The sequence below is a fragment of the Talpa europaea genome (assembly GCF_964194135.1).
Source record: "Talpa europaea genome assembly, chromosome: X".
Classification (NCBI taxonomy): Eukaryota; Metazoa; Chordata; class Mammalia; order Eulipotyphla; family Talpidae; genus Talpa; species Talpa europaea.
In genome coordinates this window covers 62,698,996-62,711,829 of record NC_140081.1, presented here as the reverse complement: position 1 = coordinate 62,711,829, position 12,834 = coordinate 62,698,996, and the positions used below count along the sequence as shown (strand labels likewise).

The window sequence follows — 12,834 nt, the reverse complement described above, 5'->3', positions numbered from 1 at the left end:
TTTTGCATTAATTCTGAGAACCAAATGTAAAAAAGAGCTTGGAAAGTAAATCTCAGAGCAGCTAAGTCCATTGTCCAAAGTCATAGAGTTAACAACAGAGTTGGGAATTGAATCCCCACTTTTCCTTCTACTGTATTACTGGAGCCAGGGCGTTCACTATCCCTGGGTAAATGCTGGTCCAGAATAGCTTCCGGGTATGAAGGACCTGGGCAGACCCAGGGCAATCTTACCCATTAACCACAGTGGGAGCAATGCCTCCATATCACAATACTTTTAGGGGTCCACAGAAATGAATTATTCAGTGATGTCGCTCAAAATCGCAGAGTAACAAACTCCCGGGAACTTGTCCACCCACAAACATAACTAATAAGCTGATAAAAACTGTCAGACTCCACTGTCACAGAGCTCTGGAACCTAGTCAGAATCTTACAACTTGGGGAAAGGGGTTGTGGCATTTCAGTGAGCATTTTCAGTAGTTGTCTGAACATTCCCATTTGCTACAGCAGCAGCCATGAAGATAGCGTTTGCAGAAAGCACTTGTGACAGATAGCTGTATGTGTCATCTTGGTTGGGCCCAGATAGTTGAGTAAATATTATTCTGGATATTTCTATGAAGATGATTTTTGGATGAAATTAACCTTTAAATCACCATTGAGTGGGTCTTTCAAGGAGCTTCCAGGCTAGTTGAAACATACAACCACCATTCTAAGAGAATAAGGTCTGTACTATTTCCTGTGGCACTGAGCAACATGTACCAGTTGAATTCTCGTAGAACAAAGACTAATCTTCCAGAGGAAGAAAGAATCCTGCCATCAAACGTCCTTTAGATTCAAACTGCAACTTAGCTCTGAGTCTTTACCTTCAAGCCTGTCTATAGTGAAGATTTTTACTTACCAAACCTCCACAATCATGAGGCTAAATTTCTTAAAACAAAGGAACACACATCCTGCTAGTGCTGCTTCTCTGGGAAACCCTGAGTAAAGCAGATTCTAGAACTGAGAAGTCAGGTACTGTTTAACTAATAACCTAAAAAATGTAAAAGCAGCTTTGGGTCTGGGAGGATGTAGAGGCAAGAAGAATGTTGAGGTGCATGTTAGAAAAAGTCTAGTTTTTTTTTTTAAAGAATTCAAACTTTTTTTTTAAAGATTTATTTATTTATTTATACAAGCACTGGTTACAGTCAGAAGCGCTGGAGGGTGAGAGAATTCACCAGAGCCAGAGCGGGGAACAGAACAGGCAGACTGACGAAATACACTGCTGAGGGGAGCAGCGGGCGCAGCAGGAGAGGTCTGTGTGCCATGTGGGACCCTCACCCGGCGGCCGGGGATCGAACCGGCGCTGCAGAGGCTGTGGGCAGTTTCGCAACCCGGCGCTCAACCGCTGCAGCACCAGGGAGGCCCCAGAAAACGTCTAGATTGCCTTTAAGGGACTGCTGGTAGAAATATGGATGTTAAAAATGATTCTAGTAAGAGCTTAGGAAAATTATGAAGATGTTATAGGAAAAGTAGAGGAAAGGCAATCCTTATAAAGTAGCAAAGAACTTAACGGAAAGTGTTTTCTGTAAAGTGGAGATTGTGAGGAATATGAATAGTTCTCTGGGGAGGTTTTAAGTAAAATGTTAAAGGTATTTTCTGGTTTCTCTTTGCTGCCTATAGTAAAATATAGAAGAGTTAAACTGGAGAAAGAATTATTAAGAAAAAAGTGGGGGGAGGAGCACCGTAACTTGATGATTTGGGAAATTGCAAAAACAAAGTGAAACCATATTCTGAAGAGAGCACCAAAGGTGTGACTGGACAGTCACTTCATAAAGAAATTATGCATGTGACTTACGGTCTCAGCAGCCTTCTCAGCAGAAACCAGGAACAGGGGTGGGGTTATACTAGCAGAAACACTCCCAGCTTTGAGCTAAGGCGTCAGAGATGGTGCAAAATGAAGGAAGACTGTCGGACTTCTGGGATTCAATACATGGACAATAGACCCATTCAGCTGTGAACACAAGTTACCCTTCAAAAGAAGGTAGGAATGCTTCTTATCTGGCAAATGAGGTTTCATTAGCTATTAAAGTAGTTCCCAATATGAAAAAAAGAAAAGGTAAGAATGACCCCAGAGATGGGTCTGCCTCCTCCTCTGTGTTAGAGAGCAGAGCCCGCTCTTCGGTTTCAGTAGGTCAGGCTTTGAGCCTTAGAAGTGGGGCTGCCACTCCAGTGGGCAAAGAAGGTGGGGTTCAACAGAGCATCCAGTCAAAGACAAATCTTGATCCTTAAAATTAAGTACAATTTTCCTGTTACGTTTTGTTGGGTATTTTGTTGTTGTTTGTTTATTTTTTAAATCCATCCTCTGACACAGGCTTTACCGACAACTTTCCAGTTAGTCAAAAAAATTAAAAATGGCAGCAATCCCCCTGCCTGCCGTGACCACACGGTGCTTCTCTTCACCCACCTCCCATCGCAAAGCAGCAGAGGCAGCTCCTCCCAAGGCTACCGCCTGTGGCTATGCAGACCTCTCTTTCCCCCTGTCTATTTCAGGGGCAGCCCTTTCCTTCTCTCCTCTTTTTAAAGATTTATTTATTTACACAGGAATTGGGGTACAGACCAGAGGCGCAGGAAGGTGAGAAAATTCACCAGAGACAGAGCGGGGAACAGAACAGGCAGAGGACCGAAAACACTGCTGAGGGGAGCAGCGGGTGAGACAGCAGAGGTCTGCCGCACCATGCGGGGATCTCTCTGGCCCACCGGGAACTGAACCTGCGCTGCAGAGGCTGTGGACAGCTTCACAGCACTGTGCTCAACCCGCTGTGCTCAACCCCTCACCAGCAGGCCCCAGGGGCAGCTCTTCTGCCCGCTTGTGTCTGTGCAAGTGTCCGTTATTCTCCTCTCCCTTTTTATAATAAACTTGCCCTTTTAAATACAAAAACAAATTAAAAATAAGGAACACAGCAGACATTATCTCATACACTAGAAATCAAGATGATAAGAGCCCCTTCTCAGTCTGTAAAAAACAAACCAACCAACCAACCTGGGCCTCCCTGGTGACGCAGGGGTTAAATACAGCGCTATCAAGCTATTGGCAGCCACTGCAGCACAAGTGCAATCCCTGGCCATTGAGCTACACACACACACACACACACACACACACACACACACACACACACACGGTGCAGCAGACCTCTTCTGTCTCACCTGCTGCTCCCCTCAGCAGTGTATTTCAGTAGATCTTTCTGTTCTGCTTCCCACTCTGTCTCTGGTGAATCCTCTCACCCCTGCACCTCTGGCCTACATCCCAGGTCTTGTATGCAGAATAAATAAATCTTAAAAAAAAAAAAAAAACAACCCTAAGAACTGTGGTACACAGGACTCTCGACCTCCACCAAAGGAAGCAAAATAACCCACCCTGCTAAGCCTAGGACTTGCTTAGGGCCTGTAAGGCCTTTCCTCTGCCTTTCTCCCTGTTGGGATGGGAATGTCTATTCTGCGCCAGTCCCAAAAAGTAGATAACTTACCTGGTTTCATAGATTCATAACTGGAGAGGAATTTTGCCTCATGATGAATCATCTCTTTAGTTTTATCTTTACTTGACTAAGATTATATCTAGATAAAATTGGGGACCTAGAATGGATGCTGGAATGAGTTATGAATTTTGGACTGAATATATTTTGCATGTGAGAAGGGTGCCCTAGTATCGAAAGACTGTAACTGGAAGTGGGGTCCTTAAAGAGGTGACTAAATTAAATTGAGGCTCTCTTATAAGAAGAGGAAATTGGGACACAAATTAATACCGGAGATATTTGCACACAGAGGAAAGTCCATGTAAGGATGCAGTGAGAAAACAGCCAGCACCTACAAGCCAAGAGAGTCTGCAGCAAAATCAAATCTGTCAATAACTTGATCTTGGACTTCCGGAGATTTGAAAAAAATAAATGCCTTTTGTTTAAGTCACCTATATTGTCATAGTCATCCTAGCAAATTAACACGACATTAAAAGGTAAAAGTATTGATTACTGTAGTCTGGAGCAAATGTAATGGGGCAAGTAATAGAAAGACTGAAAAGCCTAGGAAGGAAGAGGTTGGGAAAAAAGATATAGGGAGAAATAGGGGCTTTCAAAAGTTCCTGTGTATACTAGGCAGGGAACAAGAAATTTTCCTAATGCCATGGGCAACAAATGCTGTTTTTCCTTTCAATTGGTATAAACTTAAATATACTTTTCTTTCGCTAATAAATTTTTATTCTGGTAACATTGGTTTATTATGTTTTATGTTTCAGGTGTACCATATAATGATCAACATCTGTATATGCTACATGATGATTAGCAGACTTCAATAAAAGTCCCATTGAAGTGGTCAAATTTGTAAATTAACTTGGGAAAAATGGACATTCTTCCCAGTACTGTTAATTTCTTGTAAGATTGTGTTATTGTTAGTGAATATTGCTAGTGTAATAATTTCTCCTTTTAAATTTATTAAGATCTTCTTTATATGTTAAAGTGATTGTGTTTTTTAAATATTTAAAGGATATTTGAAAGGGAAATATTTACATTCATACAATCAGGTCAGTTTTATTGCTGAAATTCTCTATACTCCTACTTTTAAACTTGTATTGTGAAAAAAATCAAAACATTTTCAAAGATATTTAGAATAGTACCATAAACCACCTTTTGTTCCCTACAACTACCTTCAGTAATTACCAACTCATAGCTGGTTTTGCTGCATCCTTAACCTCCATTCCTCCATTCCTGAATTACTTTTAAGTCAATCTCAGAAATCTTATGGTTTTTATAATTATTTCAGTATATATATTTAAAGCACAAGAACTCTGAAAATATAGCCATATATTAGTTTTACACCTCAATCAACTAGCAATAATTGCTCCAGATCAAAAATCTTCCATTATTCAAATTTCCAATTTTCTCATTTTCTTTTTCTTTTTTAATATAGTACTATTCAAACAACTAGTATTTTAGATCCAAAAATTGTGACTGGATTTTATGCCTCCCACATTTCCTTTAAACAATACATTCGTTCTTCATCTCTTTGTATTTTTTTCCCCTTTCAATTTGTTTGTAGAAGAAATCAAGTTGTTTGTTTTATAGTTTCCCACAATCTGGATTTTGCTGATTGCATCCCTGTGGTCTGGTTTAAAATGTTCCTCTGTCCTCTATTTCCTGTAATTTGGTAATTACACTGAAATGCTCGATCAGATTCATGTTCAATTTCTTTTTCAGTCAAAACTATTTTTCTGGTGGTGGCAAGTTTTAATTTAATTTCACGTATTTATTTCATTTATTTTTACCTTTTAAATTTTATTTATTCTATACAATATTACTGTTTTTTTAGCTTCCCATAACCTATTGAAAGTTCAGAGATTTTATTTGATATGTATATTGAAGACTGATTTACAGACTTTCATATTTCATGCTATATAATTATTTTATTGTTTGTTAACCACACTCACACACTTTAATTGAACTTATGAACTTAAATGCACAACACATCTGCGATACTTTTAAATGTAGTTTGGGGGGAAAAATAAAACTCCTCTAACCTTCATTCAGAGGATTCTAATGAAATATTATGGATACCACAGAAATTAGAAAATTTGTGCTATTTTCCACATGTACATTATCTTGATGCACAAGGGTGAAAAGTTTCACTCAGACATTTTCATCAGTAATCCAGACAGTATACAGATATATACAAAGTCATTTACATGCGTGTGCACACCCACCTGACACACAACAGCTAATTGTGATACCAACACAAAACCCATGAAGGAAAAGGCAGAGTCCCTGAAGAATTGTCCATTTCAGTCCTCTCTGCTTTAGTGATAGTCCTGTGATAAAGTCATTTCAGTAGGCAAAATGTTTATTTCACTGACAAAAGGAGAACTGTAGTTATCCACTAGCAGTGGATGCGTACAAGTTTCATTTTTGAATGCAGAAACCATAGCTATCAGTAATTTAAGTACTGAACCACTCAAAGATACTACTGGCCTTAATGTTACTACTAATTGAAAATGAGAGAACTTCATGGATGATTTATTGCTCTGAGAATAAAAGCTGATGCAGAATTCACCCATATAGGCTATTTCCCCAAAACTCAACACACAAATTGTCAAATGCTATCAGTTGCCAGCTATAAGCAACTCCTCACTTTGCTGTGGAGTATTTTCTTCTTTATCAAGGTGTTGTGGATGTTTGCTTTCAAATGAAGTGGCCTCTGCACCTTCAGACATCTCATCACTTGATTGATCCTTTTCCACTTGACAGAAATAACAGTGAATAGGTCCGTCGGTGCTTCTTAGATGTAATGCAATAGAGTCTTCTCCCGGAGGTGGAATATCCAACACGGTTTCTGAGGGAGTTTTAACTACAATAATATTCTGTTCACAGAAAGCTGGAATCCTATTGATATCATCATATGTCACATATGCTAGTCTTTTGTTTTCGTTGTCCTCTGTGAGCCCAAACAACTGCTCAGCACAATCCTTAAGCAACTCATCCAGAGCATCTTCCATTGCCGACAAGTTAGCAACTTCCTCCCGTAGCTTTTTCTGTTGAGAATCTTCTTCCACACCACTAAAACTAGATCCTATCCATCGAATATGGTTCCTAGATTGTTTTTCAATGAGATTGATTCCATCTAAGATATTGGTGATATCATACAATCTTCGTTTACTTACGCCCAGTGCCGCTGCAACCATGTTTAACTCCAGAACACCATCAGGAGCAGCTCTGACGAGATCCATAAACTTTTGGGTTAAAACACCCAATGAAGCCTCGGCACGCGGTCTCTTCACTTTCACAGTGTCTTCCCTGGGCACGTTGGGCACATTATCTTCTAAACCGTCCCACGCGCCCACCTGCTGCAGGTGGTCCAGACCGGCGCAGCCTGTGCACCCCGGGCTCACCGTCCGCTCCTTCGGGTTCCTGCGCAAGCTGGGCGGTCTCCGCTGCAGCGCCGGCTCACTCATGGCATGGAGACGGCAGCTCCTCACCCTCGCACCTCACGTGCTGTCCTGCCTTCCGTGGATCCAGTGCGGTCAACACTGCTGTGTCCCAGGCCAAGTGCGAACCAAGCCGGCCCGCCGCGGCTTGCCAGAAGGTGCAGTCTGGCTGGACGTGCTCGCCACCCAATGCGCGCACGCCCCTCGAGACCTGGAGCTGTGCCGCAGACCACACGAGACCTTTGCACGAGGTCTCGGATCTCAGCGCGCCTCACTGTTCAATTTTTTAAAGGCACATGCAACCATATTGCCTTACGAATCAGTCCACTGAATTGCACTATAAGTCATTCCATTGTCCTAGGAATCAATCCATTCAAAGAAAAAAGTGACCCCCTCACCACTTCTTCACCCCTTCCATGAGAATACTTTTATAAATACGGTGATCCCTCTTCGTTGCTGAAGATCTGCTATGTGAGATGTTTCACGTACGGACCAGTGGTGAAAACTAGGACTTATTCGTGTGACTCGTGGGTTTCTACAAGGGAACAGAAAAACCACGGACCTGTCTGTGCACATCAGGGAGCTGCAGTTCCATTTAAATAGAGACAAACGGGTAGCATAAGTGTCCCGGGGTCAGCTGATGATACCAAGGCCAGGTGTCCAGGCTCCGCTGACATCGCAATTCTCTCTCTTTACTTTCTCCAGACCATGGGCAAGATACTAAAGGAGGCCTGCAAGCGGTGACCCGGCATCTTGATAACAAAACACTTTCATTTTGCCATGTTCAGCCTCATCATATTTGTTATAACTTTCCTCACCACAAAGCCTCTTCCACGACTGGCAGCCCATTTACCAGGAAAGGAAAGTTCGCCTCCCAGGCTGTCAGTTGTTCTGTAACTTCCACACTTATGATCCATGATAATTTTCATGCGTAGTGTACGGTAATAAAAGGTACGTGAGTGTGCTGGTCCCCTCACAAACCGTCTTCCCGTCCGTAATATATATATATATATTTTAATTTTCTGGGTTTATTTTAAAGATTTATTTTTATTTATACAAGAACTGGGGTATATGCCAGAGGTGCGGTGGTTGAGAGGATCCACCACAGACAGAGTGGGGAGCAGAACACACAGATTGACTGAAATACACTGCTGAGGGGAGCAACGGTGGAGACAGGAGAAGTCTGCCCTGCCATGTGGGAATCTCCCTGACTGGCCAGGAATCGAACCCGCACTGCAGAGGCTGCGGAGAGTTTCACAGCTCTGTGCTCAAACCACTTCTCCACCGGGGAGGCCCCCGTCCATAATATTTTTAGCATCCCTCCAAATGGGGTGGTAGGAGAATCTGTGCCCCTGAGCCCTGGACTGCCGGGTCATTGAGTCACAAACCACACATGCTGTTGCGCCCTCTGTTCTTTGCGCCCAGCTGCCGTCCCAGGGACAGAGGCGTCCCGTCCTGCAGAAGCGATCCTCCCCAGGCACGGGGAGAAGGTCGGGATGCTGCTACACTTGGAGGCAGGAGAAATACTTCTGGCTCCCAAGTGATCCTTTGCGTGCTGCTGGGCACTCTCCTGCCTGGGACTGACAAAGTGTGAGGAGACACCCAGGTCAGGGAAGAGGAAGGTGACTAGATAGGAGGGTCTGCGTGGTGTCCCCCCTAAGCCATTGAGACCATCACACTTAGAGGTGCGGGTACTGAGGGAGAGGAGATGCACCAGTGTACCTCTAAGCCCGACCACGAAGGTGGGAATTGTGTGGATAAACAAAAACATCGCCTGCAGGAACCTGTGCGAAGCTTGTTTGTCAACATGAACATAAAACCCAAAGCACTTAAACTCCACTTGTTTCCAAGTACTATGTCTCTCCAGGTAGCATGGACAAAGGCTTGAGTTCAAGAAGTACCTCTAGGGCCTCCCTGGTGGCACAAGGGGTTAAGCATAGCCCTATGAAACTATCAGCAGCCTCTGCAGCACAGTTTGACCCCTGGCCAGCCAGGGAGCTACTCACATGGCGCAGCAGACCTCTCCTGTCTCGCCTGCTGCTCCCCTCAGCAGTGTATTTCAGTCAGTCTGCCTGTTCTGCTCCCCACTCTGTCTCTGGTGAATCCTCTCACCCCCTACACCTCTGGCCTGCACTCCACTTTTTGTATGCATAAATACATAAATCTTTTTTAAAAAGTTATTGATTCCTTATATTCGCTATTTTCCAATTTTACCATTCAATAAATTACAGTGCAGATTTCATAAAAAATATCAATCATGACAACAAAGAGAATCACCATGTTTTGCTAACATCAGCCTTTTTCTTTATAGAGCTTCCTTACCTTTCCATATGGCTTATCTCTAAAAGAGTTGGAATTTTAGGAAAAAAGTCAATATCTTATAAAAATACTCAAGGTAATGAATAACTCCTTCATTCATGTACATTCTTTTTAATATGCTAAAAGAATTATCTGCCAGAAAATTCACAAACTTGCATGGGAATGAAAAGAAAATTTTACTTATTTTTTCCTCTCCTTTTTCTCTTTTTTATTTATTTTTATTTATTTATTTTATTTTTTTCAGTACCCTTGCTAATTTTTTCAAAATATGGTATTTCTCCCATCAGGTTTGGGTCACCATAGTTTTTCTACCACCAAAGCACCCATAGTCCTCCACCACACTCTACTGAGCTCTCCTCACCCCACTTCTGTACTCTCTGCCTCTCCCTGCACCTCCGTTTTCCCTCCTGAGGGTCTCAGATCTAGGGTATGCTCTCAAACATCAGAAAAGAAAATTTTAAACAAGGCAACAAGTAAAATAAGTTAATCACAGAAGGACAACCACTGCATGATCACTGACAAGCAACTGTCGTTCACTGAAATAAAGATGAACTTGGGGGTTAGGAGGAGCAAGGCAGAAACAAATGGGGAGTGGCTAAGCAACATGCATAAAATCCAGTTATGCAAGATAAATAAGTTCTAGACATAACAAAACTCTAGTGTACCCCTAAAAATCTAAAAATCTCACCAGGTTAAAAATAACCATGTTCACATGTTCACTTTTCGTCTTCTTTTAACATCTTAGTTGACTAAGCGAACTGAGAAACATGGCCAGTGAGTCTTTTTACAACAGTCTTGTGTTCTCCACAGAAATTTTAAATTCATTAATCACCTTTTTCTCCCCTGGGAAATCAGTCATTTTTAGTTATTTCCTAGTAATGAAACATCTTTTTTCTTAAAACTTACTAACTTGTCATTCACCTAACTATGTAATGTCCGGGGAGCAGCCTCACACCCCCACATGTGCATGTGCCTCACTCACCCTCCACCAAGACCTGGTGCAGATGTGCTATTGAAGTAGGAAGCTGAGAAGTAGGTACGGGCAGTCAGTTCGGAATAGGGTGCCTCAAGCCCCAAGTCCATTTATCGGTCTGATTGAGAGACAATTGATTGGGAGCCGGGAGGGTATCCCATCCTTCCAAGCCCAGGAGCCCTAGGTTCATTTAACAGTTTTTTTTATTAAAGATTTATTTTTGGGCCTCCCCTGGTGGCACAGTGGTTGAGCACTGGGCTGCGAAGCTGCCCACAGCCTCTGCAGTGCCGGTTCGATCCCCGACAGCTGGTGAGGGTCCCACATGGCGCACAGACCTCTCCTGCCGCCTGCTGCTCCCCTCAGCAGTGTACTTCATCAGTCTGCCTGCTCTGCTCCCCACTCTGGCTCTGGTGAATTCTCTCACCCTCCGGCGCTTCTGACTGTACCCAGTGCTTGTATAAATAAATAAATAAATCTTTAAAAAAAATATTTATTTTTTATTTATACAATAGCTGGGGTACAGGCCAGAGGCACAGGAGGGTGAGAGGGTTCACCAGAGACAGAGAGGGGAACAGAACAGGTGGATGAACGAAGACACCGCTGAGGGTAGCAGTGGGCGAGACAGGAGAGGTCTGCCACGCCTTGTGGGTAGCTCCCTAATGGCTGGGGATCAAACCTACACTGCAGAGGCTGCAGACAGCTTCATAGTGCTGCATTCAAACCACTGCGCCACCGGGGAGGCCCACTTAACAGTTTTATTGGAGAACAATCATGGAACAGGAAGGTGACCCCCTCAATTCAATTGAAAATGGACTGTTCAGAACACCAACACCGTAACACAATCTTGAAGCAACAGATCAACGCTAGGTTTGGAAAGGTAATGTGTGCAAACCCAGTGGCCATGGGTAGCCTGGGAGACCCCACAGGCCCAGCCAATCAGCAAGAGACACAAGATGGAGCCTCCCAGCAGCCCATTCCTTGTCCACTATACCCATATAAGCAGCTACTTCTGGATTGTCCATTTATGTATATTGATAAGTATTATTTAAGAGAAATTAATTAGTGATTTATATAAAAGTAGCCCATATACGAACAGGTACATGAGACAAAATTCAGATTTCAGAATCTAGATCTAGTCAACTATCACAAGTACCTGTCAGCTCTAGAGGGCGAAGGATGTGTCTAGATTAAAAAAAAAAAAGTTAGGGGACCTTCCTGGTGGTGCAAAGGGTTAAGTTGCAGCATTATGTAGCTATTCGCAGCCACTGCAGCATGAGTTCGATCTCTGGCCAGGGAGGTGACCCACATGGCACAGCAGACCTCTCCTGTCTCTCCTGCTGCTCCCCTCAGCAGTGTTTTTCAGTAGCTCTTTCTATTCAGCTCCCTGCTCTGTCTCTGGTGAATCCTCTCACCCCCACCTCTGGCCTGCACCCTGGGTCTTGTATGCATAAATAAATAAATCTTTAAAAAAAACTTTTAAAAAAAAGTTAGAGTAGTTTGTAAGTTTTAAATTTTAATTGAGATCTAGCCGGCTACCTGAAATAGTTAATTAAATTAATTAAGAAACTACCTGGTGACAATAGGTAAATACAAAGTCAACCAATGGCACTTAGTACTCAAGCCATAATTTTTTTCTCAAGAAAACTGGCTGATATCACCCACTTACATCATACACAATTATATACACCAGCAGCAGAGTGAAGAGTGATGTTATAACAAGAAAGGGTGCACCTCCTTATGGAAAAACTGTTCACAATATTTTCAAATATGTAGTTAAAATTAATTTTTGTGTGTTTTGAAATAATAGTTACATTGTGTGGGTAACAAGAGCCAAGTAGAACCACTTAAATTCTTCCCTTCTAGTAATTCCTGAAAACATGACCTACATTTATTTTTGAATAGTTTTCACATGTATGTGTTTTCAAATTTTATTAGAAAGTGAAACCATCACAAACAACACAGCAAACAGCCTGTAAGGACCTCACTCCTCTCCATCCCTTGGTCTGAGAGAAGCTTGCATTGTGTATATACTGCTCACTTCCATGCTTGGCAGTCACCAAGCATGAGCTCAGTATTTAGACAGCTTAAATTTTACACTGTGTGGGGCAAAGGGGAGCATTTTGAGCACCTTACCTCAATCTGAAATCTGAGTTCATTCTGCAACTGGTTTTCTTTCCCTATTTCTTGACACCGACAGTATAGTTAAATACAAAAATAAACATGTCACAGGGTGGGGACTACACTGAGAGGAGAAAGCATACATTGTACAGAAATGAAGAATGATGTAAAAATATAGAAAATAATAAAAAAACCCCAAAGATAAACATGTTGATTACACCTTCTGTAAGGACACGGCCTTAGCTGATTCATTCCCTTGTGTAAAGGTACCAGGTAAGTAAATTTTACTGTCTGACAGCAAATTCACCTAGGACATCTAATTCAGTTGTACATGACTGTGTAGTTCCGTTGTACATGACTGTGTATGTTTCGCAGTATCCCGACCACCTAGTGTTCCCCTTCCCCATGCCCATGTTAGGGAATGCTACTGCTCCAAACGCCAGTAGCTCCAACCTGTAAAATGTCCACGACAACATAGAAAAGTA

The 12,834-nt window shown here is 42.4% G+C and overlaps 1 protein-coding gene across 1 annotated transcript; it reads right to left on the bottom strand.

Annotated features, from left to right (window-relative positions):
- Positions 1–6,117: 6,117 nt before the first annotated feature.
- Positions 6,118–6,966, bottom strand: LOC311187613 (transcription factor E2F6-like; the record flags this gene model as incomplete). Its single annotated transcript, XM_084258960.1, has 1 exon — positions 6,118–6,966. The coding sequence occupies one exon, from the start codon at positions 6,964–6,966 to the stop codon at positions 6,118–6,120; it is 849 nt and encodes a 282-aa protein (XP_084115086.1).
- Positions 6,967–12,834: the final 5,868 nt, after the last annotated feature.